Raw genomic sequence first — 24,535 nt, forward strand, 5'->3', positions numbered from 1 at the left:
TCTTCTTCCTTTTATTTTAGAGTTACAAGGGCTATTTTTATACTATGTTTTTCTAACCTAAGACCTATGGCATGCCATACAGAACTCATTAGTGAATGAAACTAACTTCAAGTCCATCAAATTAGGAGATGGGGACAAAGAAGAGATGGACTGTGAGAGAGAGAGAGAGAGAGAGAGAGAGAGAGAGAGAGAGAGAGAGAGAGAAGTACCACTATGAAGGAAAAATACCCTGTTCATTGAAAATAAAGGTAGCGTTCAATTGGTACCAAAAGCCCCCAATAGCATCCATATATCCGCTCTTGTTCTTGCTGTTCTGCACTTTATTTGCTGTTCTCCATCTTATCTGTCTGTGCAATTCACGCTGATGGATGCAGATTGTTCCTCTGATTGTTTTATGTGTCTCCTGTCCCCACCCAAACTGCAAACTTCTTGTGGACTTGTAAATTTCTAATGAATTCTCACAGTACCTTGCCCAATACCAGACACAACAGGTCTTCCTTAGGCTGGATATAGAAGGTTTGGTCTAAGTAGAGCTACTTAGAAAGACTTGAAAATTTTTAGGGAGCGGAGCCTAGAGGAAGTAGACCACGAGGAGCAAGTCTCTTCCTTCCATTTCCCCTCCCATTCCTGCCCACCCTAAGGTATCTATCCCACTGCCATGAGGTTCTGCCTTAAGATGCACCCAGAGGCAGTGGAGGCAAGGATTATGAACTGAAACCATGGGGCAAAATAAATCATTCCTTATTTTTCAGTGTAGAGCCAAGAACTCTTCAATGGATCCTTTCCATAGATTCAAGAACCATTTTGTTTTTCCTTTCGGGTGATAAAATGCAACATTTTTTATTTTGAGGCTATCCACAGTCCTTCTTGCCACAGTCCTATGATACTTTTGGCTGGTGCTTCTGAAACTTACTACCCAGAATAAGACAGAGCAGGGCTTTGGTCACTAGGATGACCTAGTCTCATTAGCTTCTTTCCAAAGAGCTAAGTTGAAAAAACTAAATGTAGAAGACCATCTCTTTTTAAAAACAAAAATCCCAACTAGTATTTTGATGGGCTTTCTTATTAGGTTATTAGTAGATTTAGACCGATTTTATGACATATAAAAATCAGCAATTAAATCTCTTTGTACGCATAAATGCATTATAAATCAAAACACAAGCACTTCCAAGGTCTGAAAGTTTATTGCCAGAACAGCAAACTTCAAAACAACACCTTTTTAAAGCACATGGAAGATGACAAGCCAAATAAACAGAACACCTTGGCTAACAAAAAGCAAAGATTGCTGCTATTGTGGACATAGTCAAAGTAATACCAAACCAAACAAGTGTATTCAAGAATATATGGGTGATACAATCTATGTTCTCAAACTAAAGGAAACTTGAACCAAAATACTTGGGAAGGGGGAGCAGTTTTCTCCTAATGCAGAAAGTGGAACTATTTAGGTGAGAGACAACATAAGTACTAAGCCACCAGTAGTCAGTGTAATTTCTTATATCTCCAGGCACAGAAATTGGACCTTATAAGCCAAGAAAAGTTACAGAGAATTAATCAAAACACGGAAGAAGTAAATTCCAAATTCAATGTGTGCTATCCTTACAAATGACTACCGCTTCTCATTCACTATATGGAAGTACATTAATTGAGCCGAAAGCTACAGAGCTAAATGAGCCTTTACTACTGGGGTTTTATTGCAGCTACGTTTTGAGCATAGAAAGTTCTACAGCTATACTGCAAGCACCAGGTTTTCTTTGTTAAGATAAAGTAGACATTCATACAAATGATCCTAAGGTACGGCCACTACTTCTGACCACTAGTAACCCCCAATGGAGCTACTGCTGAATGAATAGGAATAGGAGTAAGAAGAATTGCCCGTAGCATCAAAGCTTCCTCTCCGAGACCCGCTGCGAGAGCCAGAGCGGGAGCCCGAGCGAGATCCGGACCTTGAACCAGAGCGGGAGCCTGGGGCTGACATGTTATAAGGGCTAGGCAAACCCTTCGAGGACACGGAGGCGGCTTCCAGAAGGCGCAGCCCAGTGATGTCTTCCACCATAGAGCGATTCATGGCATCCTTGTAGGAGATTTTTAACTTGGTTTTGGGGCAGGTGAGGATTTTGGCATAGCTGCTGATGTCCTGCAACCTCTGAGCTGCACGGCCATCGATGAAACCTTTGCGGATTGCTTCTTCGGTGCTGATCCTCCCATGCACTTCCGGGTCAACAAGGCCTCCGGTGAGGAACTGGAACTCCAGGAAGCGCTGGCCTGCCTCGTAGGGAAGCCATTTCTCTTTCACTGCCTCTGCTGCTGACATCTTCTTCTTTCCTTTTACCCCTTCAAAGCCGATGAAGGCCTTCTGGGCAGGCTTCAGCCTGGTGGCCATGTCTTGGTCAATGAGACCCTGGTTGACTGCATCTTGAAGGGAGAGCTTCTGACCAGTGGTAGGGTGAATGATGCCACCAGTGCAGGCCTGAGCCTCCAGAAGCCTCTGACCGGTGATGCTATCCACAATGCCCCGCTCTATACCTTCTGCGATCGAGATTTTCTCCAGGTTCTCTGTGTCAAAGATGGCTGCAATGGGGCTCGACTCCTCCAGAGGGTCTGACAGAGAGCTGCTTCGGATGGTTAGATTTCTGACACTGGATATGGTGGAAATCTTACTCACGGAGTCGTGTCGGGAGCTGCTAAAAACATCATCGTTGACACTCCCACCCAAGCCGCTGCTGTTGCCGACGCCGTTTTTCAAGGAGATCATGTCAGCAAACTGTGTAAGGCTAAGGCTGCCTGATCTGTATTGATCAAAAAACTTCCTGTCAACGAGGCCCTTGTCAATAGCATCTTGAATGTCATACTGACTGCCGGTCTTCCTGTCCACTAGGACCACCCTGGTGGAGCCGTCTGAGCCTGTGATGGTTATTTCTTCCCATTCGCACTCCTGTTCACATAGCTCCTTGAAGGTGTCATAATCAATGAGACCTTTCTTGTAGGCCTCCTGAACAGACATCTCCTTATTGGTTTCCGGGTCAACTATGACCACCCGCCGCTTTCTGAGCGTGTTCTTCTGCGAAGTCTGCACTTGTTTCTTCTTCTCTTTCAGAGGTAGCAGGCAGAGCCCTGTTTCCTCATCTTTGATGCATCTCTCTTTCAGTTGCAGATAGGTGAGGTTTTCTTCAGTGTTTGGATCGAAAAAGCCTTTGGTATCATCACTTGGGTCTGAGAGGATTTCGCTAAGCTCCTCATTGAAATAACCCCTCTTATATGCCATGTCAACCGGTAACCGATGGCTCTCCTTCGGGTCGATGATGCCGCCGGTTGCGATCTGTGCCTCCAGCAAGCGAATGCCATGGCCCTTTTCGATGAGCTCCTTGTTCATTGCTTGGAATAAAGAAATGATGTTTCCGGTCTCAGGATCGTTGTAGCCAGTGACGGCTCGTTCCGCAGACAGAAGCTTCTCTTTGAACTCAATGCCTACCAGACCTCTCTTGTAGGCTTCCTCCACAGGTAGCCTTAAATTGCTGACAGGATCCACGATAAAACCAGTAGCTGCTTGGGCTTCCAGCAACTCCAGAGCGGTACCAGGTCGAACTAAGCCTATTTTCATCGCCTCATAGATACCAAGCTTCTGCTTAGTGGTCTCATTATATATGCCTGCTATGCAGCTTGAACCCTGGAGGAAGTCCTTGATTCTCTCACCAACCTCATCATATGAAATCTGACCAGATTCCAGTTCGTTTACAGTGGATGGTCTTAATATGCCAGAATCAACCAATTCAGTGACAGTCACAGGTTGTCTGATTCCTTGGAAAGACATGCTTCTCTTCTGTACTGACAGCAGGAGCAGACCCGTGTGGGGTTCGATTCTGCACCTTTCTCTCAGTTGCATGTAGCTGACCTTCTTCTTGGTGATTGGATCCACGAAGTTCTTCTGACTATCTCGGGGATCATTCAAGGAGCGATACAAATCTCTATCAATCAGCCCACGGGCCAAGGCGACATCTTTTGGCAAAAAGACACTGTTGACTGGATCAACTACACCCCCTGAAGCAAGCTGGGCTTCCAGCAGGCGCATTCCGGTTTCTCTGTCAATCAAATTCTTCTTGATGGCTTCTGAAACAGAGACCGTCTTGCCCGAAAATGGGTCATCAAAACCAGTGATGGCTTTCTCCGCTGTGTAGATCTGTTGGCGGTCGTCGAAGTCAATGAGATCCCGGGCTATGGCGTTGTCCACAGAGAGCTTCTCATTCCGATGGGGATCGATGATACCACCGGTGGCTGCCTGGGCCTCCAGAAGCATGACTGTGGATTCTGGGGTGATGAATTTCTTTCTCTTGGCCTCCACCAAAGAGTACTTTTCCTTGGGAGAAGCGGAAGCCCCGGCGATGGCCCCTGCGCCGCGCAGGAAAGGCTGGATCTCTGAAGCCACCTCCTCCACTGACTTCTTCCCCTTCAACAGCTTGTCTAGCGTCGTCTTGTCAATCAGCTGGCACTCATAGAGCTGCATTGCTGTCACCTTCTTCCTCAGCCCATCAAATACCAGCTTGGAGGAATCAACGGTCCACTCGTACTCCGTCTGGGTCTCCCGATGGGACCCATAGGGGCGCTGCCTGAGTTTCTCGATCTCCTTCTGAAGCCTGCAGCGTTCAGATTCCAGCTGGGACTGAGTCTCCCTAGAAGAGTCCTCTAGCTTCCTCCTGCATCTCTCTTCGATCCTCTTGATCTCCGCCTGGAGCCTCTCGATCTCACTCCTGAGACTGTTCTTTTCTCGTTCGCTCTTCTCTCTTTCCGACTCTATCTTCCTAATGGTCTCCTCCTTGCGGGAGTACTGAGTTTTCCACTGGTTCAGGTCGTTCTGGATCTGCTGCTTCTCACACTCCAGACGCTGTTTCACCCGGCTTTCTGCCTCCAGCGTTGCTTTGGCACGGTTCAGCTCATCCTCCAGCCGCTGCAGCCTCGCCTTGTCTTGCTCCAGGACTTTGATCTTCACCAGCAGGCTCTCTCTCTCCTGAACAACTTGAGTGCACTGACTCTTTGACTCCTGTATCCTATTAGATGCCTAGAATTCAAAAAAGAAAGAAAGAAATGGGGAAAAAATATTGTTTAGATGCTAACATATGATCAGTGTGATTTAACCTCCTTTCCTACATATGTATTTTAAACATAGTCTCATTTTCCCCTGTCTGCATTTTCCCTGTTAATTTGCTACCTGACACATTACTGGAAAAAATTATGAAAATGTCGGTTGCCAGTTTGGTAAATGGCTTCATACTTACTGTTTTGTGTTCCTTTTCCATAGACAGAATTAGAAGTCGTAGGCCTGCCTTACTTTTAACAGTAATGAAGTTTGAAAAAAAGGAGAGCAGTTTTCTTCCAAGGTACCATCCCTGCTGTACCTACATTTCACCTGGTACACTGTACTGACACATTTAACAAAGCAATACAAATATACAAACACACACACACACAGCCCAGCCCCACACAAATATTGTCTATAGAAGTCAAATATATTAGAAGTCATTTTTAAATTAGGGCTTGTTAGAAGACATCAAACAGAAAGAGACGTTAGGCTCATAATCAAAAGACAACAGGGTAATGCATGCAGAAAAGACATCTAAGTGAGGTGGAAATTTAAAAATTTTGTAAGAAATAATCAATTTCACTGAGGAAAAAATTGAATTAAAGATGACGTCCAGTCAGACCACTAGATAAGAAGAACCACCTTGTATTTTACAACGTTAAAATGTTGGTGCTGGGAACGGAACCCAGGACCTTATGCAAGCTAAGTGCGTGATCTTGCACTCACTGGAAACCCCAGGCAAGAGCAGAACATTGTGGGAAGTCTCTTAGATGTTTTTCTCATGCTAAGGTTTTTGAAGTAGAGTCAAGCACAGGTTTCCAACAGAATGGCATTCAATGCACTGAAGAGTGAATGGTATGGGAATGAATTTAAAGCCATAGTATAGATCTGAGTAGTAAGTTTATGAGCAGTAAAAAAAAAGAGAGAGAAATTAGACATTCTGGAAGCAGCAAGACAACAGTTGAGATTAGATCTGGGGTCAGTTACGGGAGAAACAGTGAAGCTTTGATCAAATATTTGTGAATACCTCTAAAGCCTGCTTTTGGAATTTCTCAATTTCCTGTCTCAAATTTTCCCTCTCTCTCTGTAAATCATTAATCAGCCCCTGCAGCTCCAGGGTTCGATTGTTGCTGATCTGCAGTTGGCTCCTTAGCTCGGAGATGGTTGAGTTTTTATCGCTGTCCGCTTCACTCCGGCCCCTCCGCAGGTCGTCGTACTCCAGCCTCAGGTTCCTCAGCTCTTCCTCCAGCATCAAGTGCTCCTTGGTCAGGTTCTCCGTGAGCGACTGTAACCTCTCGATCTCTATTTTACTCTCATTGAGGCTCCTGCTTTTGTCTTCTATGGCCTTCTGGAAATGCTCATTCCTCAAGTGAGCCTGCTTGACATTCTCCTGTTCCTGGACCAGTTGCCGCCGAAGAGCCTCGACATCCAAGGAGAGCCTCCTCAGCTCCTCCTGGGTCCTCTGCTTCTCCCTCACATGGCCATCCAGCACATCCCTCTGCTGCCTGAGGTCATCCTCGCTCCTCTTCTTAACAATGGATGCCTGCTCCAGCTGCTGGGTCAGGTTGGTGATTTTGACGGCTTGCTCTTTCAAAGACCTCCTCATGGCCTCTAGCTCCTCCTCCAGCATCTTCCTCTTGGAGGACTCGTCGGAGGCTGTTCTCTTTAGCCTACTCAGCTCCTCTTCTGCTTTCTGCTTCTGCAGCTGCAGATCCTTCAGGGAGCTCTGGATCCTCGTGATGTCCTGATCCTTCACCGTCCTCTCCTGGGATACCCTCTCATAGTCAATCCGTAGGCGCGTTAACTCCTGTTCCTGAACCTTCAGTTTGCTCATGGCCTCCGTGGCGCTGTTGTTGGCTTTCTGCAGGTCATACTGGACTCTCTGCAACTTGGAATTTTTGTCCTCCAGGCACTTCCTCTCATTGGTTTCTTTGTCTACAAGGTGTTTGAGCCTTTCGATCTCCTTGTTCTTATCCTGGATGGTCTTGGCAGCATCATCGAGGGACTGCTTGTACCTCATGCTCTCTTCAGTTCGCATCTGAGTGACCTGTCGGAGCTCGATCTCCAACTGCTGTTTCCTCTGAGACATCTCTGAGCCAGTGGCCTTCTGCTGCTGGGCGTTCTCTTCGACCCTCCTGAGGTTCTCGGTGGTCTGGGCTAGAGTGTTCTTCAGCCTCTTGACCTCCTCACACAAGCTCCTGTTTTCTCGGGTGAGATTGTCTATCTGTGCTCGGTAGCCACTGGTGTCCTCTTCCTTTTGCATGGTCAGCTGGTGGATCGTGGTCTTGGTGATGTTGATCTCCGTCTCGAACTGGTTTTTTAAGCTAATGATCTCCTCATCGTAACTGTTTCTTACCTTACTCAGTTCATTTTCGTATTCCCAGCGCCGCTTGGCCTCCTCCTGATACTCAGCTTTGAGTCTTTCGATCTCTTTGTTCTTGTCCTGGATGGTCTTGGCAGCCTCCTCCAGGGACTGCTTGTGCCTGGCGTTGTCCTCTGAGCGCTGCTGGATGATCTGCTTTAGTTCAATCTCCAGGTGCTGCTTCTTCTGCATGATTTCCGAGCCACAGGCTTTCTGCTGCAGGGCGTTCTCCTCAGCTCGCCTTCGCTGCTCCGTGGCCTGCAAGATGCTGTCATTGAGCCTGACTATCTCATCCTTAAGATCTCGGTTCTCCCGGGAGAGTCTGTCCAGCTGGTTTCTGAGATTCTTGGAATCGTCTTCCTTCTGCATGGATATCTCCTTGATGGTGGTCTTGGTGATGTTAATCTCTGTTTCATACTTGTTCCTTAAATTACTCATCTCCTCATTATAGTGGTTTCTTACCTTTGCCAGCTCATTTTCATATTCTCTCTTCCGGGCGCCCTCTTCCTGCAGCAGAACCCTCAACCTCTCTATCTCGTACTCCTTCTCCTTGATGGCTTTCTCAGACTCCAGCTTCTGCCAGCCAAGGTTCTCCTTCTCACACTGCCTTGCCTTCTGCAGCTGATCATAGTCATTCTTCTGTTGGTCGAACCTGTCCTCCACGGTCTTTCTCCGGCGCTTCTCGTCTTCGATCTCATAGGTCAGCCGGGTGATCTTCTCATTGAGTTCCTTGATCTGACCGTAGCACTTGTCTAGGTTTTGCTTGGCTGACTTTCCATCCAGCTCAGCTTGTCTCTTGAGCTCCTCCAGGCTCACAAGCTTTGCCTTGAACTGGGAACACTCTGCCTGGTATTTCTGCAGGTTCTGATCTAGGAACTTATTCTTATTGCAATTTTCCGAGTTGGCATCCCGGGCCAGTCTTAGCTCCTCTTCCAAAACTTCAATCTTGGTGTTTTTCAGCTGTGGATATAAAAATCAGAAATCATGTTGAAAAGAAGGCACTTTGGACCACAAGGAAGAAACAACACCTTTTCTCTTCAGAGCCATATGTATTTTACACACACATACACACAACTGGTATCAGATAAAACTACCAGAAAACAATCGAAGGCCCTCTATGCCTCCTACAATGCTTCCATTGGCTGTTCACAGGATTGTAGGGAATGATACATCAACTTTGAACTCCAGTCTCCTCATTTTTTTTTAAAATGAAATAACTTTCTCCATGATCAAAAGCTTGTGATTAACTATGCATGGTAGCACATCCTGTAATCCTACACTTTAGAGGCAGAGACGAGAAGATTGTCAATCTGAGGCCAGCCTAGTTTTTGTTTTGTTTCATTTTATTTTGTTTGGTCTCATAAAGCAAAACCAAAAAGCTTTTGATTTGATCCATCCATCATATGGCATGCATTCAATGGTATAGAGCAAATATCCATATGAATTCAGCTCTACTCTCACTAAGGGAGAATATATTGAATAATTATTTGGCATTAAAGATTAAAATCCAGCTAGTCTATAAGTCGATCTGAAATTTTATATAAATAAAGAAATTTTCATATAAATAAAGCACTAAATGAAACCATAAGGCTTTGACAAAGTAATCACAATTCGGCAAATGCTACCTAAGTCCACTTGGAGCAGCCACTCAAGAGCACACACAGTGCTGAGCCCACACTCAAACTGCATCAAACCAACCACTGCAATTTGACCAAACTGTATTATAATGAAGCAGAGTTGACAAGGTTCTATGCCATTTCTTTCTTTAAAAAAAAAACAAAAACAAAAACAAAACCTTCAAGGAAATGAATTACCTTTAGATCTTCCAGACTCTTCAGCATCTCACTTAGGAATCTGTAGTAGTCTCCAGACCTTGTAAGCAGTTCAATGTATCTCGCATGAATGTCCGCAGCCTTGGGGGAAAGAGAAAAAGAAATATCAGTTGTTTTTTTTTTTTTAATTCTGTACAAGTTGAATAATTTTGCCTTCTTAAAATCATAAAACGGGCTGGAGAGATGGCTCAGAGGTTAAGAGCACTGGCTGCTCTTCCAAAGGTCCTGAGTTCAATTCCCAGCAACCACACGGTGGCTCACAACCTTCTGTAATAGGATCTACTGCCCTCTTCTGGTGTATCTGAAGACAGCAACAGTATACTCATATAAACATAAAATAAATATTAAAAAATAAATAAAACAGTGGTATTATAAGATTAACAGTAAATTCCCATCTATCGGTTTTGCTGGACCCAGAATCTAGAGATCCAGCAAAACAAAGGACCCGAGCCATCTGTGTTCCGTCCTCTCCACTCCAGTTGGCCTTCTCTGACATCTGTGGGGAAAGCTGTCTTTTAGAAATCTACTACACAACTTCCACTACTTAGGTCCACCTCACCAAATTCGGCAAGTCCCGTCCAGTGTATAAACGACACACTCAGACTTCCACAGATGATTTCCTAAACTGTGTCGTGGGTACTGACTCACACCAAAGGGAGACGGGTATAAGCCCTGGATTAAGGTGGATACTCTGTACCAGAGATGCATTTATTGCAGCAAGGTAGGAAACAGAGCAAAGACAGGTAGAAGCGACAACACACATTAAGAGATACATAATGGCTTATGATGGTCGACATTGAGATAGGTAATGACTTACTACATACCTCTTGCAGAATCACCCCGGATGGGGACTGAACCATGGTCCTCTTGATAGGTATGTTCAGTAGAGTTTCCAGCCCTGAGGTGTACGATGCCAGCTGCAGTTCATAATCCTGCAGAATAACAACGTTTAGGAAAAGCATCTTTGTGTTGGCAGTGATTCAAACCCAGGATCCTGCCTGCTTAGGTAAATACTCTATCCCGAAGCTATATACTCCACTCCTTAGAAAACCCATCTTTGCTCGTTTTCAGTTTTTGAGACAAAGTCTCACTGTGTTCCTGAATAGTCTAGAACTCACTGTCTGGTCCAGGCTGGCCTTGAATTCACAGCAATACTCCTGCCTCAGTCACTAGCAGTTATAATTCCACCGATTTACATCATCAAATTATTTCGAAGAATCTCTCACAAAGGCCCTTAACAATAATCAGTTAATATTGTTAATAAATGAAATTTGTTCATTTTTTTTTCACAGAGTGCTAATCTAATGAATAAAGACTAGCTTTTTCCACAGGGATATTTCCAAAGTGCAATGAAGTAAAATAAACGGGACCCAAACTCTTGGCCATTTAGGACTGTAAACCTTGGGGATGGAGAAATGGCTTAGCAGTTAAGAGCACTAATTGTTCTTCCAAAGGAACCTGGTTCAGTTCCCAGCACCCACATGGCAGCTCACAACTGTCTGTAACTCCAGTCCAAGAGATCTGATAGTCTCACACAATCATACAAGCAGGCAGAACACCAAATGCACATAAAATATAAATAAATTATTTCTAAAAAGAAGTGTGAGTCTTGAATGGCTAAGCTATCTCTCTACCCTGAACTCAGTGAATAGCAAACTTACACAGGTTCTTCAGGACAGAATATAGATGGTCACTACCTTTAATAAGTTTATAGGCTTTAAAGGAAAACAACAAATAATGTGATTAATAACACTCTTGATGAAATACCAACGTTCTTTTAAATCTTCAGGTTGTTAGACTCAGTGGCGAGCACCCTTGCCTAAGTGAGCCATCTGGCCAACCATCACGAACCATTCTTTTTTTAATCCTTTGGTATATTCATAGGTGAATACAGCGAATTCAGATTCTACACCCTCCCATAGTAGTGTGCCATCATTCTTAATGGAACCGATATACCTTAATTGAGTTTGCACAAAGTTCAGCGATTTTATGCACTTCTTCTGATTTGTCTCGTTTGCCAGATATTTCATTGTGCAGGTTCTATACAGAATGAAATATTTCAAATGTTAAAGCATACAAATCATACAAATCTAAGTGTTACTTCTACGGTGGTCCCCCCCCACCCCTTCAGTCTATTACTATATGGACTCATGTTCAGGAAAGGCTTGAGAGGAGAACTTTTCTCCATTCAGACAGGAGAAGAAAGCCTCCAATTTATTACTTTTAAGTGGAGACTTTCACTCAGCACTACTGTATAGGTCTCCTCTCCTCTCCTCTCCTCTCTCTCTCTCTCCTTTTTGAGAGAGGGTCAAGGCTGGCCTTGAACTCTAGAATCTCCTACCTCTGCCCGCACCCCCAGCTCCTGAGATTACAGGGAATGCACGCACTCGCTGTCTCAGTTCTAACGCTTCTTTACTAGATCCCAAAACCACCCCCACTATCACGATTCTTCAGTCATATTCCTTTCTAATATTCCACACTCCTTAAACATTCACAAGGTGGATTCATAACATGAAATATTCATCATTTCAAACTAGTGGCAAACCCAGCTTAAACAAAACTAATCTCAACAGGACGTTGGAGTCGGGCTCTACCTTCTGCTCATTCAAAAACCGCATGACTGTGTTGGAATCTCCAAACTTCATGGACTCTAGAGAGTCCTGGCGGCGTTTGGCATCATATAGCCACTTGCAGAAGCTCTGATAGTTGTCCCGATAATTCCTCAGTTGTTTGATTTGTTTCTCCAGGTCCCACAATCTATGGAAAAATGCATAAAATTATTAGGACACTCTTATTACATATTAAAATATGTAGCACATTAAGTCAGCCAACAATTCTCCTTGGTGTCGAGGTAAAGGAACTGAAATCCTACAAACACAAAAGCTTATATGTGAATGTTTATCATAGCATTTTTTCATCATATCTCAAAACTAAAACCCCTAATATCTATCAACTATGATGCACTTCCAAACAAGGGAACAGTTGCCAGCCATAAAGAGAGATGAAAAAGCTGTGTGTGGCAGAACTCGGGAGGTAGAGGCTGGAGGATCAAGATTTTGAGGTCAATCTTGACTGCACCAGGCACTGGAAGACAGCCAGGGTTACATAAGATCCTATCTTACCGCTTCCCCCATAAAAAACTAAAAAAAAAAAATAGACAAAATTTAACTGGGGGGAGGATTTAATTTAATTTTTTAAAGGCAGATTAAAAAAGTACTCAGATGTGATATCAGGCACATGCCAATCATCCTAGCACTCAGGAGGTTGAGGCAGTGAGAGCTTAGGTTCCAAACCAGCCTGAGCAATATAGCATGACTCAGTGACCCAATTTAAAATATATATATCAGGGGGTTTGGGGAGTAGCTCAAAGGTACCTCCTCAAAGCTATGCTTGTCCAGCATACGGAAAGTCCCAGGTTCAATCCCCACTCCCACAGCAATAAATGACTAAGATTAAATAAACAAGACGCACAAAGCATGCCACAAGAGATAGGGCGCCTGGAAGCTACACACCGTGTGGAAGCCACTCACAAAAGCCTACACCCTGAATAAGTGCGTTTGTATAAACTATTCAGAATAGTCAGGACTAAGGACAGAAATCAGGCTGGCCAAGGACAGCAATACCACTCGTAGAATCTGAACCACCGAACAGGAGGACCCCGGGGAAGGAAGGAGGCCAGCACACCTGAAGTCTATCTGTTTATCTATCTTTTGCCAGCGGTCCGTCAGCTGGGTCACTTTCTCAGTGAATTTGCCCAGGTCCAGGTCATAGAGCGGGTACTGCTGAGAGGACTGGGAGTGGATCTGCTGTGCCTTCTGCAGCTCCGTCTTCATGGTGGCCAACAGCGACTTTTTCAGGTTCAAGTCATTTTTTATTTTCTGCAAGTTAAAGGGGGAAAAGGTGCACATGAATTAATCTCCTCCTCCACCACTGTACACCACCCCCCGAGTCGCTATTTATTACTTATTTTCTGATGCTGAGGCAAAATACCATTCTTAGCTACATACATATTGGCTCATATCACTGACTTTAAAAGAGGAAGACCTGGAGACATAGCTCAGTGTTGGAGAAGCTTAACAGTCACAAGGCTCTGGATTTGATCCTCAGTATTTCTAAGATAGTAATTCCCCTGCCTCTGCCTCTCAACTACTGGGATTACAGGCATAAACTACCACTCATGGCTGAGAGGCTCTGGTGTGTAGACATCATTCTAATTTAGGACTTCACCAACGATTCCCACTACAAATCACTTCCATCCTGTTCCTGATAACGGGCACTGGAAAACAGAGTTCCCTGTCAATGACAGACATTAGTCATGTGTGGACAATAAAAGCAAAAAGGCCCCAAGCCCCACGAAACCCAGTTGCACATCTTGGGTGGGGTAGTGCACCCCTATAATCCCAGTGCCACAAGGTGGAGATAAGAGGAGCTGGAGTTCTAGGCTAGCCTCGGCTTGAGACCTATGTGACCTACATGAGAGCCTCCTTTTTAAACAAAAGGCATGGGTGTTAGCCTATACCAATATGTCATTACCAACTCTCCAATCACATCAAGTAGATCACACAAATGTATGACACTGATATACTAGAAGAAACTAGGTACAGTGTATATGGGCTCTATCCTGTCAGCTTTCCTGTAAACCTACAATAATTCTAAAAATAAAATACTCATGAAAACTTAGTGAACCTTCGCAGCAGAGGGCCAAGCTCTCCGTCATTTCTCGGGGTCCAGGCTATCGTTCCGACTGTTTACGTTACCTTCAGCCCGCAGCGGTAAGCCTCTACTTTATCCAGGTCCAGACAGACAGTTTCCTCCTCCGTCAGCCTCGCTTCATAGACCTTCAGCATGTCTTCCGTTTGCAGAATAGCCTGGAGAAGGGCTCTCACGGAACACAGGCTGCAAAGCACAAAAGATGTGGCTAAAGTTTCCAGTGATGTAATCAGATGGTTACCATTGGCTCTCAGTCACTTTTGGGAAACTGGGCGATGTAAAAGCAGTTGAGAGGAGGGCGGGTGTCTTTAAGGCACAATCTCCAATAGGCCAAGCATATAATGAACAAAAGCAGGCAAGAACGAAACTTGACAGCGTTGGGGATGTGGGTTGTAGAGAGAACAGTCACCCTGGGCTCTATCCCCCACACCAAAAGGGAAAGCAAAAGGAAATTTGAAAGTGCCAACTGTTCTTGAGCGACATTGGCAGTGCACACCTGTTTAAGTAGCCATCTGAGACACCATTGATATTTTCCAGCTTCTGAAAGAGTCCAAATATCTCATTCTGCAGGTAGCAGTACTTTTCAGAGCCTCGGAAGTTGGCAAGCATGTCTTTAAGCTGATTGAGAACCTCAGCCAGGGCTTGGGAGTCGTTCTGTACGCTCTGTCAAGAAAGGAGGGGAGCACAAGTCACTAGCTGTGCAACTCTTTCGAAGTCATTTTTAATCGGACGCTTTAAGGTATGCCAGCATGCTGTCCTGCTCTGCAAAACAAAGGTTCCTGTCAGGTACCTGTCATATTGCTTATATACATGTGTATGGTAAGGGCACCTAAAATCTACTCTCTTAGGAAACTTTCAATGAGTACATTATTACCCACAGTCCCCTGCTTCACGCCAGATCTCAGATTGATCTTACTGCAAACGTGCACCCTTTGACCTTCATTCTCTGCACTTTCTCCCTGGCCCACCCCTGGTCATCACTAGGCATGTGTTTCTATATGTCTGACTCCTTATTAAATTAGACATGTAATTGAGACTTCATACTGTCTGTCTTTCTGCCCTTGGTCCATTTCACTCAACCTAACATCCCCTAGGTTCACACAGTTCTCAATTTTTCTTTCGTTTTTTAAAAACTGGATAATATTCCACATTGGGCTGGAGAAACTCAGTGGTTGGGGGCCTGCAGCTCTTGCAGAAGACCCGAGTTGGCTTCCCAGCACCTACCTGGGGCAGCTCACAGATGACTATAACGTCAGCTATGGGGGATCTGATACCCTCTTCTGACCTCCGTGGGAACCCATACTCATATACCTGTAACCTCCCTGACCTTTCATAATTTAAAATAAATATATCTTTCATAGTCTAAATATACCACAAGTTTAGGATATACATATGTGTGTGTATATACACACACACACACATTCTGCACTGTAGCTGTGTGATTCTTAACACTTTTAACCTTAAAAGCATCTCTAGTGTAGCAATGGAAATCAAATACACTAGCCTACAAACATGTACACCATGGGGTGGTTCTCTTTATTTACAGATAAGCCTAAGGACCTGCAGAATCAGGAGATTAACGTTAGCAGGTCCTACCTTGAGCTCGTTGATTTTCACGGTGATATGGTGTGTAGAGCCTTGCTCTGCAAGCAGGAGATTTTTAAGCGACATCCTGGCCTCACAATGTTCCATCTGCCTGCGGATCTTCTGCAGCTCCATCAGCAGCCATGTCTCCTGTTTGTCATTTTCTCGGTTCGTTTCGATCACTTTATTGTGGTTGACATCTTGGCAGGTACCCAGGTGAGTGATTTCGGTTTTGGTGACTATAAAAATAAGTTAGGACCATACATATGAGAGACTGCCAAGCGGGCAAGGTGCTAGGTACCTCAACTGTATAAAAATACTCCTACTCCCTGTGACTAGATTCTAGAACTCTGGGATACAAATTATTTTATATATCTGCTGTGTAGTAGATAAAGCTTGTTGTGCCTCAAGTATTTGTGCCAGAAGACTGGTCCCTAATGTAAAAGTCCTGATGTAGCAGGGCCTTTAAGAGGTAGGCCTAGTAGATTATTAGGGTACTACCCTCAACAAGCATGACTGTCCATCTCCTGGGGGATGTTTAAGTCCCTGGCACTATTCAGACCTCAATAGAGTGATTTATTCTAAAGGCATTCCATCCTTTGTACATGCCACCATTCCCACTTCTGCTCCTCTGTTGAGTTACAAAAAAGCCACAGATCACTCACCAGGCTCCATACTGTTTCCAAGCCATCAGAATAACGAACTAAATAAATGTTCTTTCTTTACCACTTGTCCAGTTTCAGGTATTTGATTCTCTCAACACATAGCATACTAAGCGTCATTCAAATAAACAGTTCTACACAGGTGGCTTTCTCTTTTCAAACTAACCTATGTGACGGATACTAAGGAAACAGATGGTCCAGGCTGACCTGTCTGGTGCTGGGGGTGGCCAGGAAGCTGAATGACCAGGGTCTGGTAATGCTTCTGGGCATCCGTGAACTGGGACTGCATCCTCCGCTTGTCATCGTCTCCAAACATCTCCGAGCCTTGGCTGTTCTTGATGAAGTCTTGGTAATGGAGCTCAAGGTCTTCGATGGTCTTCATGTAATCTTCCTGTCTCATCGTTTTCAGCTAGAAGCGAATTGGGCACAGTGAGTTGGGGAGACACGACTGCCCTCATATCCCCCACGCAAGACAGAGTGCTCAGGGCAACCCTCGTCATAGGCTAAGATAGAAAAGGTCTTGGAGGCTTCATCAGTGTTTCTAAGAAACACAGCAGTAGCTTGCCAGTGGCTTTTTCCTTCACAGATTTTTTTTATTATTATTATTCAAACACAATAGTATGCAACAATAGTATGCAGAAACTCAACTGTAAATAAAGCAAACACAGCCATTTAAAATAGCCATTCTAAAAGATAAAGGGCCTCAAGGGACCTAAAACTTCCTCTCCTGTCTCCTTCTCTTCATTTATCACTTCACTAAAGGACTACTCCACCCACAGCTCTGCCAACCACACCTTTAAGGACCTCTGCCTCAGAGGGATACTTTCAGAGTTCTCCCAAGAATTCCTCCTGACTTCCCCTTCTGTCTTGTTCTAGTGGATATATATGATATCATTCCGATGATCTCTAAGGAGATGGGGGCCCACACCATCTTTTCCCTAAGTATTTTGGCTTGTCAGGTCTCTTCAGGGGATATGTCTGTTTGTCTCACAACCAGCCCTGTGCTGACTCTGCCTTGTTTTGTGGTACTAGCTTAAGAACCCCAGGCTTCATGCACACTAAGCAATCTTTCTATCCCCGAGTCCCATCCCTTTCTGTGCAGCAGTGGACCAACCAGTCCTGTGAAAGACTAAAGGCCTCAGGTGGTGGGAAACAAAATCTTCGTCTGCCCAGTGAATAGGTACCCTGGACCACATGGCCCTTTAGGCAGCCCTGGAGACATACCTTGGCAATAGTCATGGCTCTGATCTTCTCGATGTCGATCATGCAGTAGTGCCAAGATACCAGGCTCTTCATGTTGATGTAGAGCTGGTTCCACAGAGCCAAGATGGCTTCATAGTACTGCTCAATCCTGAGAGGCAGAAAGGGAAAACACTCCAGCCCAAACAGAAAACCTGGACAGGTTTGCACAACTGCCATAATCTAAACCAAACCTTATGGATTGTGTGATTTTCAAAACTGCCAACATGTCAATAGATTGAGACTAACCTTCTTCCCCGAAGTAGACCCGTGACTTTATCTATAGTCATATAGCTCATTCAGATCACCCTGGTTGAGATAGGCTATCCAATTCTTTGTTATATTGACTGTTAGCAGCGTTTTAATTTGCAAAGGGCTTAAATTCGGACAACTCCAGAACCCTGGGCAGGAGAGGAAGGGAGGGCATTTCCCAATACTTCCCACTCGATGTGGGGCTCAAGATTTCCAGTCTAAAGCATGTGAAAGAATCTGATGTGGACAGCCTATAAAATGTATGTTCTACTGGCTGTTGAACAATTGCTGCCATAAGGGGCATGTCATATTTGTGACTACTTTTGAAATAACTGATTTACAAAGAAAGAGAAAAAGAAAAGGAAAGAATGTCAAAACCAGAAGCTCCAAAGGGCATGGCAAATGTCACTCGTGCTTGCCTCTGGCTCTCTGATATGGTCAGATGTTCTCTTTTATCCATAATAAAATCTTCAACATAAACCTGTGACTACAGGAAGTGCATTTTCTGGGGGCGATTACAATAAGAAAACACTGCTGTGAGCAGCCTTCCTGCCCCACCATTCAGAGTCACAGTTGTTAGGAACTTCAGAACTTACTTGCAAGAAAGGTCCACAGCCAGTGGGTTCGGAGGTGGGATGATCAGGCCCACGGAAGGGACAAGCATGTCCACGCCTCCAGGGCCGGTCACGTACCACTTGCTGCGCTCGTTGTTGTCCTTCAGGATACACTCATCCCCTTTGTGTACGATTTTCTGCCAAAGAAACAGGGATGAAAATGAAGCCATACAGCCTGTCGGTCCTCCTATGCTTCCCCATCAAATGAAGACAATCGAGACACTCCCAAGCAAGACCTGTGCGTAAATCACACATGTGAACCAAAAGGGGATCGGCAGAGTCAGCTGCATCCTGCGTGACTTAGAGAAAGAGACTCTTCGAAGATTGCCTAGGAGTATGAGAAAACCTTTTCTCCCACAGGCAAACACTTCATCTTATTTTCTTCCTGTTTTGAATTCCTGCTTTGTTTATTAGACTTTAATATGGGGGAGTCACTTGTCTCAGTCATATTTGCTCTTAAATTGACATCAGTCTGTAAAAATAAAAAAAGTAACCTTCTCTGTGAACTTCTACCTAGCCTGGTGGCTATTGGCAGGAGGGTTACAAGTTCAAAGACTGCCTGGGGTGTGAGCAAGATTAAGGGTAAACTGATCAACTTAGGAAGACTATATCTCAAGATAATAAATTCCAAAAAAGGCCTGGACATATAGCTCAGTGGTCGTGTGATTGCTGGCCATGTGTGAGACCCTAGGTTCAGTGGTCAATACACTAATAAATAAATAAATAAATTCAAATAATTAATTACACACACACACACCCTTTATTTATTTACACAGGCAGAATTGTACTGTGTAGCCTGGGTGGGATAGCCTAAAACTTACTATGTAGACCACGATGACCTTGAACTCACAGAGATCCTCCTGAATGAATGTGAAGACTAAGGTATGTATGTGCCACTACACCTGGCTGTATACAGCTTCTTAACATGGCTACTGACGGCTGGTGGTGCAGCTTAGTAACAAAGTGATTTCTTCATCCTGACCCCTCACACCACAGAAGAAGAAAACCAAAATAACAAAAAAAAAAAAAAAAGCCAACCTGCATATTAAGGCAACTGTTCGTCCAAACATAAATTTTCACCTCATATTTCAATCCAGTCTACTATTATCTGTCTTTCTTTCCCTTCTTTCTTTCCTACCTTCCTTCCTTCTTTTTTCTTTTCTTCCTTCCTTTTTTCTTTCCTTCTTTCCTTTCTTCCCTTTCTGCTTTGTTGTTGTTATTGGCTTTTTGTTTCTGTTGTTGTTTGGTTTTGGTTTTTCCTTGAAACAGGGTCTCACTCTCTTCCCTGGGCTGTCTTTCTATGTAAGGGGAATTCTGTTCAGCCTTCCATGTTCTAGGATTACAGATGTGGGCCACCACGTTCAGCCCAACTTACTTCTTTCTCCCCACACAAGTTCTTAGAACATGCCACAGGGTAGAACAGACCCATCTTTCATAAAGCTCTTCTAACTAAGTAAACACATTTTGTCCCTTAGAGTCTTCAGAATTTTATTGTAATTCATAGATAAGAATGGAAACTAACCCATCTCTCTATCAACCTGTATAAAACTTCCCACAGAGCCTACAGGATTGATATGATCCAGAACTGCTAAAAATTCTGCAGGAGACTCACTTAACAAGAGCCATGGCAATGCTATTTCTCGTTTGCATTTATCTCCTCTGAAACTTAACAGTGGGGCGATCACAAATAAGTAAGGTTTAGGTAGTACAAGAAGGCAAAAGGCAACCTTTAGAAGGTTGTAAACCTTCAAGACTACCATTGTCTAGATGAGGGGTGGATCTCAGAGGTGGTCTGTGCTCAGCCTAGCCTGAAGCTTTGCCGACCTTCCCCAGCATCCAAAGGAAGCAGCTATTGTCCTAATTCCTGAGAGTTCCCAGTGACTCAGCTCCTGGTTACTGCATTGGCTCATTAGGTGACTGCTTTATTTAGAAAAGGCACAACCATGGTACTTATTGAAACCAAGATGGGTTTTGCCCTCTTGATTGGCAGGAGCTTATGTAAAGAAAGGGAAGGCTTTGCTAGGCCTCTGAGCGGGGAACACACACCTGGTCTTGTTTGTAGTCACAGAGAGCCCTGAGGATAATGGGCTTGTTGCTCCTGTAGTCTGGGTTCCGAGGTTTCAGCTGCACGATCTTCTTGGACTTGTTTACCAAGTTCTGCACCTGACGCTTGTATTCAATGATTTTCTCCCGTTCTTTCTGCAATTGCAAACACAGTCTGCTTTTAACACGAGTGCCCTGTGAGCTTTAGAGACCTCTTGAAGGAGCTGCCACAACATCAAAGTTAAATATCGCTACAGTTCCATCAGTGATAATAAGCCAGAAATACATCATGAGGTAACATAGCCTCCCACAGTGAGCAGTTTGAATGAACTGAGCAGGAAAGACTATGTACATGAGAGGGCCATGTGGAGAAGATGTGAGATGTGTTTCCCAAGGGTCTTGTCAAGTCATGGTGTTCTCTCCACTCCTGTTTTCAGTAAGTTACTGAGATACTGAAGCAAAAGCCCTTCCATACAGTAGCTAGGCGCACAGAGATGCCATAGAAAGATGACAAAATTGAGGTGTGGGCTATATTACATCACAGCCCATCTTATGTCTAGGGTGCATTAGACCCCCACCCCCACCCCCTTCACCAGGCTGAGGGCCTGGGTGTGTCACCGTACCTCCAGCTCTTTGATCTGCTCCAGCAGGTGCTGGAGAGGCATGTTCTTGTCACAGGGGTATTTCTTCCTGATGGAGTCCTGCAAGCCCTTCAGGTAGGCTTCGGTTGACTGGGCCTCTTCAAAAAACTGTTGGGGATGACAACAATCTTCGTCAATGAAAAGGAACTGGAAAAAACGCCAGTGTTGGCTCTTGAATGTCACCCAAAGGCTTGTGTTCGAAAGGCTGGGTTCCTGGGGTGGCACTAATGGGGACAGTGACACCTACAGAAGGGGCATCATGGGTGGTTCGATCACTGGGGTATACCCTCAGAGAGAATCAGGGGACCCTAGACTCCTCATCTTCCTCCCCTGGCTCTCTGGCACTCCCACACACCCCCACTGTGAGTCGCTACCTCTTCACCAACTAGAATAGTGGAGACCATGGACCACAGTCTGGACACAGTCTACAACTGGCAACCAAATCAATGTTTCCCTGGTTATCAACATTTGGTTATCCTGGGTGTTTTGCTAACACTGGGGGAAATCCAACCAAGACGATCATTTAGTAGTTCCGTTTCAAGAACCGTCACCCCCACATAAGCCTCTGCTAAGCGATTAAAGGAAAATATTGAAGCAGAGAACACTCATAGGCTTGGTAGCAGGGTGGGTAAGTGCTAACCATGTTACAAATCTCTCTTCCTGTCAACTAAGGGCAGTTAGTAGGATTTATGCATTATCTGTAAGATCGCTACTTTCCTTCAAAAGCATACTCAAAAGACAAAGTAGTGAGGACATTGCAAATCACGTGATCCCATTAGTCCCAAACCTGTGCAGCATATATGCTTATAAACGCCTCAGCCATACAATGCATGCACATGGTTTAATCTTTTAGACTAGGAAAAGCTCCCTGGAGATCACCCTGGGGTCTGAGCTCCTTGTTTTGTCCATGAGAAACTGAAGCCCAGAGTTGTGACTTGTTCTAAAACTACACAATTACATGGTAATTCCAGAAGGCTGGAGCTGGACTTCATCACTGTTATCAACACACATCTCATGGCTCCATGGCCGCTCTAATATATCTGACAGGGCTGACAAGATGGTTCTGTGGGTAACAACGCCTGTTGCCGTACCTGACAATCACTAGGACCCACATGGTGGAAGAAGAGAGTCAGCGCAAGCAGGTTGTCCTCTGACCTCCACATTCCCATTGTGGCATGCAGCCACCACCACCACACACACACACACAAATGAATGTAGATTTAAAAAAAAAAAAAAGGATGTGTCTAAAAACCTGGAAGTAGGCAGCGTTTTCTTTGAGATGGACATCAATACACTTGGTGATCTGCAGAATCCAGCTCCACTGCGTCTGAAGAGTGTCCATGTATGCCTGAAAGAAGAAAACGCCAAGATGTCAGCCGCCTCATGCCCACTCAGAGGCTCAGAAGGGTGCCTCCTGCACAGACCCCTGAGCCAGACGAAAAAGAGGCCTCTTTATTTCACCCAGTGTCTAGTGATTGGAGACAGAATGTCCCATGTGAGATTTCGTGGTACAAACAGTTCTTACAAGCAGCTACCATCAAAGGGACACCAGTCAAAACAGGTCTTGCCTTAATGGAGTATTTTCTGACCAATCCGAACAGACGTGGTACAGCACCAGTGTGGGATTCCCTTTGGAACTCCAAGCCTGTTCTGAGACAGGAGCTAGGTCACGGGAAGGTGTGACACATCACTGCCATCACCCTGAGTCCTACTCACAGGTAGCAGTCTCCAGCAAAAGACAGAAAGTGCTGCCCAAGAGCTACATCTGGCCCACTGCTTTTATTTATAAATAAAGCTTTATTGAAACATGACCATGGTTGTTTGTTTACACAGTGTCCATAGCTGCTTTTTGTGATACAACAACAAAGTTAAGTAACTGTGACAGAGACCATCTGGTAGAGTCTAAAATATTTCTGGATTTTCCAGGAAGAAACAAAAAGCCAAATCCTAGCCTAGGGTGCTGATCCTAAACTAGAAAATAAAGTTGGCACAGCTTCATAATGGAGAAGAAGCGTTCACCCACAAAGATGTCTTTTACGAAATTTTTTTTTCCTAATGAGAATGTAAATCCCGTGAAGCCTACCTCAATTTTGTCTGAAGCTGGATGCTGATTGAGGACAAGCTGGTCACTTTCTTGTTTAAGCTTATTGAGTTCCTTTTCCTTGACCTCCAGTTGACTCATGCGTATCTGTGAAAAGAAAGGACCAATCCTTACAGCAAGTCACAGTTAGATTTCTGTTACCTTATACTATTTAGAGGTGGCTACGTACCAAACTTCATTTTGGAAACAATTGATGCTGAGGACTCATACTACATTGTCCTCAAGAACCACACCCACTCAGGAAACTAAGGTCCATTAAAGGGCTGATACAAGACTAGGGGTATGACCTGACCAAGACCAATAACGTAATTAATAGCATTGCTGCTGATACATGTTGAACATCCCTAACTCCAAATGCCTGGGATTTACTATTAAAATATACAGAGAGATATTTTAGAGATAGGACCCAAGCCTAAAGATAAAACCTACAGATTTTTGTTTTCTACCCAATATCCTGAAGGTAATTTTATATAGTATTTTGGGGGTCACTGGATTTTGACTGCCACCTGTCACCTGAAGTCTGGTGTGAAATATTCTACTTACAGCATCATGGTGGCACTCAAAAAGTTTCATAGAGAGCATTCTGGATTTCAGATTTTCAAATTGCAGGTGCTCAATAGATAACATGTTCTGATTCCAAATTTCAGGTTTTGTCTAGCACTGTCTACTCTAGGGTTTCTGGATGGACTAGTCTCCATGCTACCCATGAATCACACTCTTCATGGATATTAAACAATGAACCTGGGTGTGGGGGGATGGTTAGCCAGCAATAGCACATCCCTGTAGTCCCTACTTGGTAGGATAAGGCAAGATGATTGAGTTCCAAAATGTAATATCCTTTCTGACTAACAGAGGAAAGCCCTATCTCTTTAAAAAATAAAGGGGGAAGGGCTGGAGAGATGGCTCAGTGATTAAGAACACTGACTGCTCTTCCAGGGGACCTGGGTTTGATTCCTGGCACCCACATGGCAGCTAACAAGCTCTGGCAACTTCAGTTCCTGGGAATCCAGTGCTCTCTTCTGGCAATTCTGAGCACTGCATGCACATGGTACACAGATGCACATGCAGGCAAAACACCCAAACACATAAAATAAAACTAAATAAACCTTACATCACTGAACAGTGTACCCACTCACAAATGGCTGATCAAATTATTTATACCACCCCCTACACACACACACACACACACACAACGCAGGGCATCTTACAGAGAAGGCCTCCTGCTTCTGAGCGATGTTGGTGTTTTTGTCGCTCCAATCATAGAGCAGCTCCTCTTCCTCGCAGTCATTGATCCACATGATCTCTCGAGAGGTGGCCTGGATGATGTTCTGCAGCTGGCGCAGGTGGTCCATCCTCTCGAAGGAGGCTTTCTGCAGACAGGGTTGAGAGCGGCCTTAGGATAACCACAGTAGAATGACACAGCG

General features: G+C 44.5%; 1 protein-coding gene across 3 annotated transcripts in view; it reads right to left on the bottom strand.

The window, feature by feature from the left end:
• Positions 1 to 1,165: 1,165 nt before the first annotated feature.
• Dsp (desmoplakin) overlaps positions 1,166 to 24,535 on the bottom strand; it is a 45,638-nt gene continuing 22,268 nt past the window's right edge. The window contains exons 7-24 of one of the 3 annotated variants that reach the window (XM_021180003.3): positions 24,320 to 24,481; positions 23,094 to 23,198; positions 22,263 to 22,358; positions 20,993 to 21,118; positions 20,373 to 20,525; positions 18,309 to 18,463; positions 17,446 to 17,572; positions 16,429 to 16,630; positions 15,572 to 15,798; positions 14,472 to 14,638; positions 14,023 to 14,161; positions 12,950 to 13,143; positions 11,860 to 12,022; positions 11,222 to 11,305; positions 10,090 to 10,197; positions 9,248 to 9,346; positions 6,099 to 8,393; positions 1,166 to 5,050 (exon numbers count right to left, since the gene is read on the bottom strand). In XM_021180003.3, coding sequence (XP_021035662.1) covers positions 1,814 to 5,050; positions 6,099 to 8,393; positions 9,248 to 9,346; positions 10,090 to 10,197; positions 11,222 to 11,305; positions 11,860 to 12,022; positions 12,950 to 13,143; positions 14,023 to 14,161; positions 14,472 to 14,638; positions 15,572 to 15,798; positions 16,429 to 16,630; positions 17,446 to 17,572; positions 18,309 to 18,463; positions 20,373 to 20,525; positions 20,993 to 21,118; positions 22,263 to 22,358; positions 23,094 to 23,198; positions 24,320 to 24,481 — 7,839 coding nt within the window. In that variant the 3' untranslated portion in view covers positions 1,166 to 1,813. The remainder of the gene's footprint in view (positions 5,051 to 6,098; positions 8,394 to 9,247; positions 9,347 to 10,089; positions 10,198 to 11,221; positions 11,306 to 11,859; positions 12,023 to 12,949; positions 13,144 to 14,022; positions 14,162 to 14,471; positions 14,639 to 15,571; positions 15,799 to 16,428; positions 16,631 to 17,445; positions 17,573 to 18,308; positions 18,464 to 20,372; positions 20,526 to 20,992; positions 21,119 to 22,262; positions 22,359 to 23,093; positions 23,199 to 24,319; positions 24,482 to 24,535) is intronic. The other 2 variants (XM_029468338.2, XM_029468339.2) reach the window with 2 other exon arrangements.

The sequence above is a fragment of the Mus caroli genome, unplaced genomic scaffold (assembly GCF_978045245.1).
Source record: "Mus caroli unplaced genomic scaffold, Mus_caroli_1 scaffold_15, whole genome shotgun sequence".
In the NCBI taxonomy this organism is placed as follows: domain Eukaryota; kingdom Metazoa; phylum Chordata; class Mammalia; order Rodentia; family Muridae; genus Mus; species Mus caroli.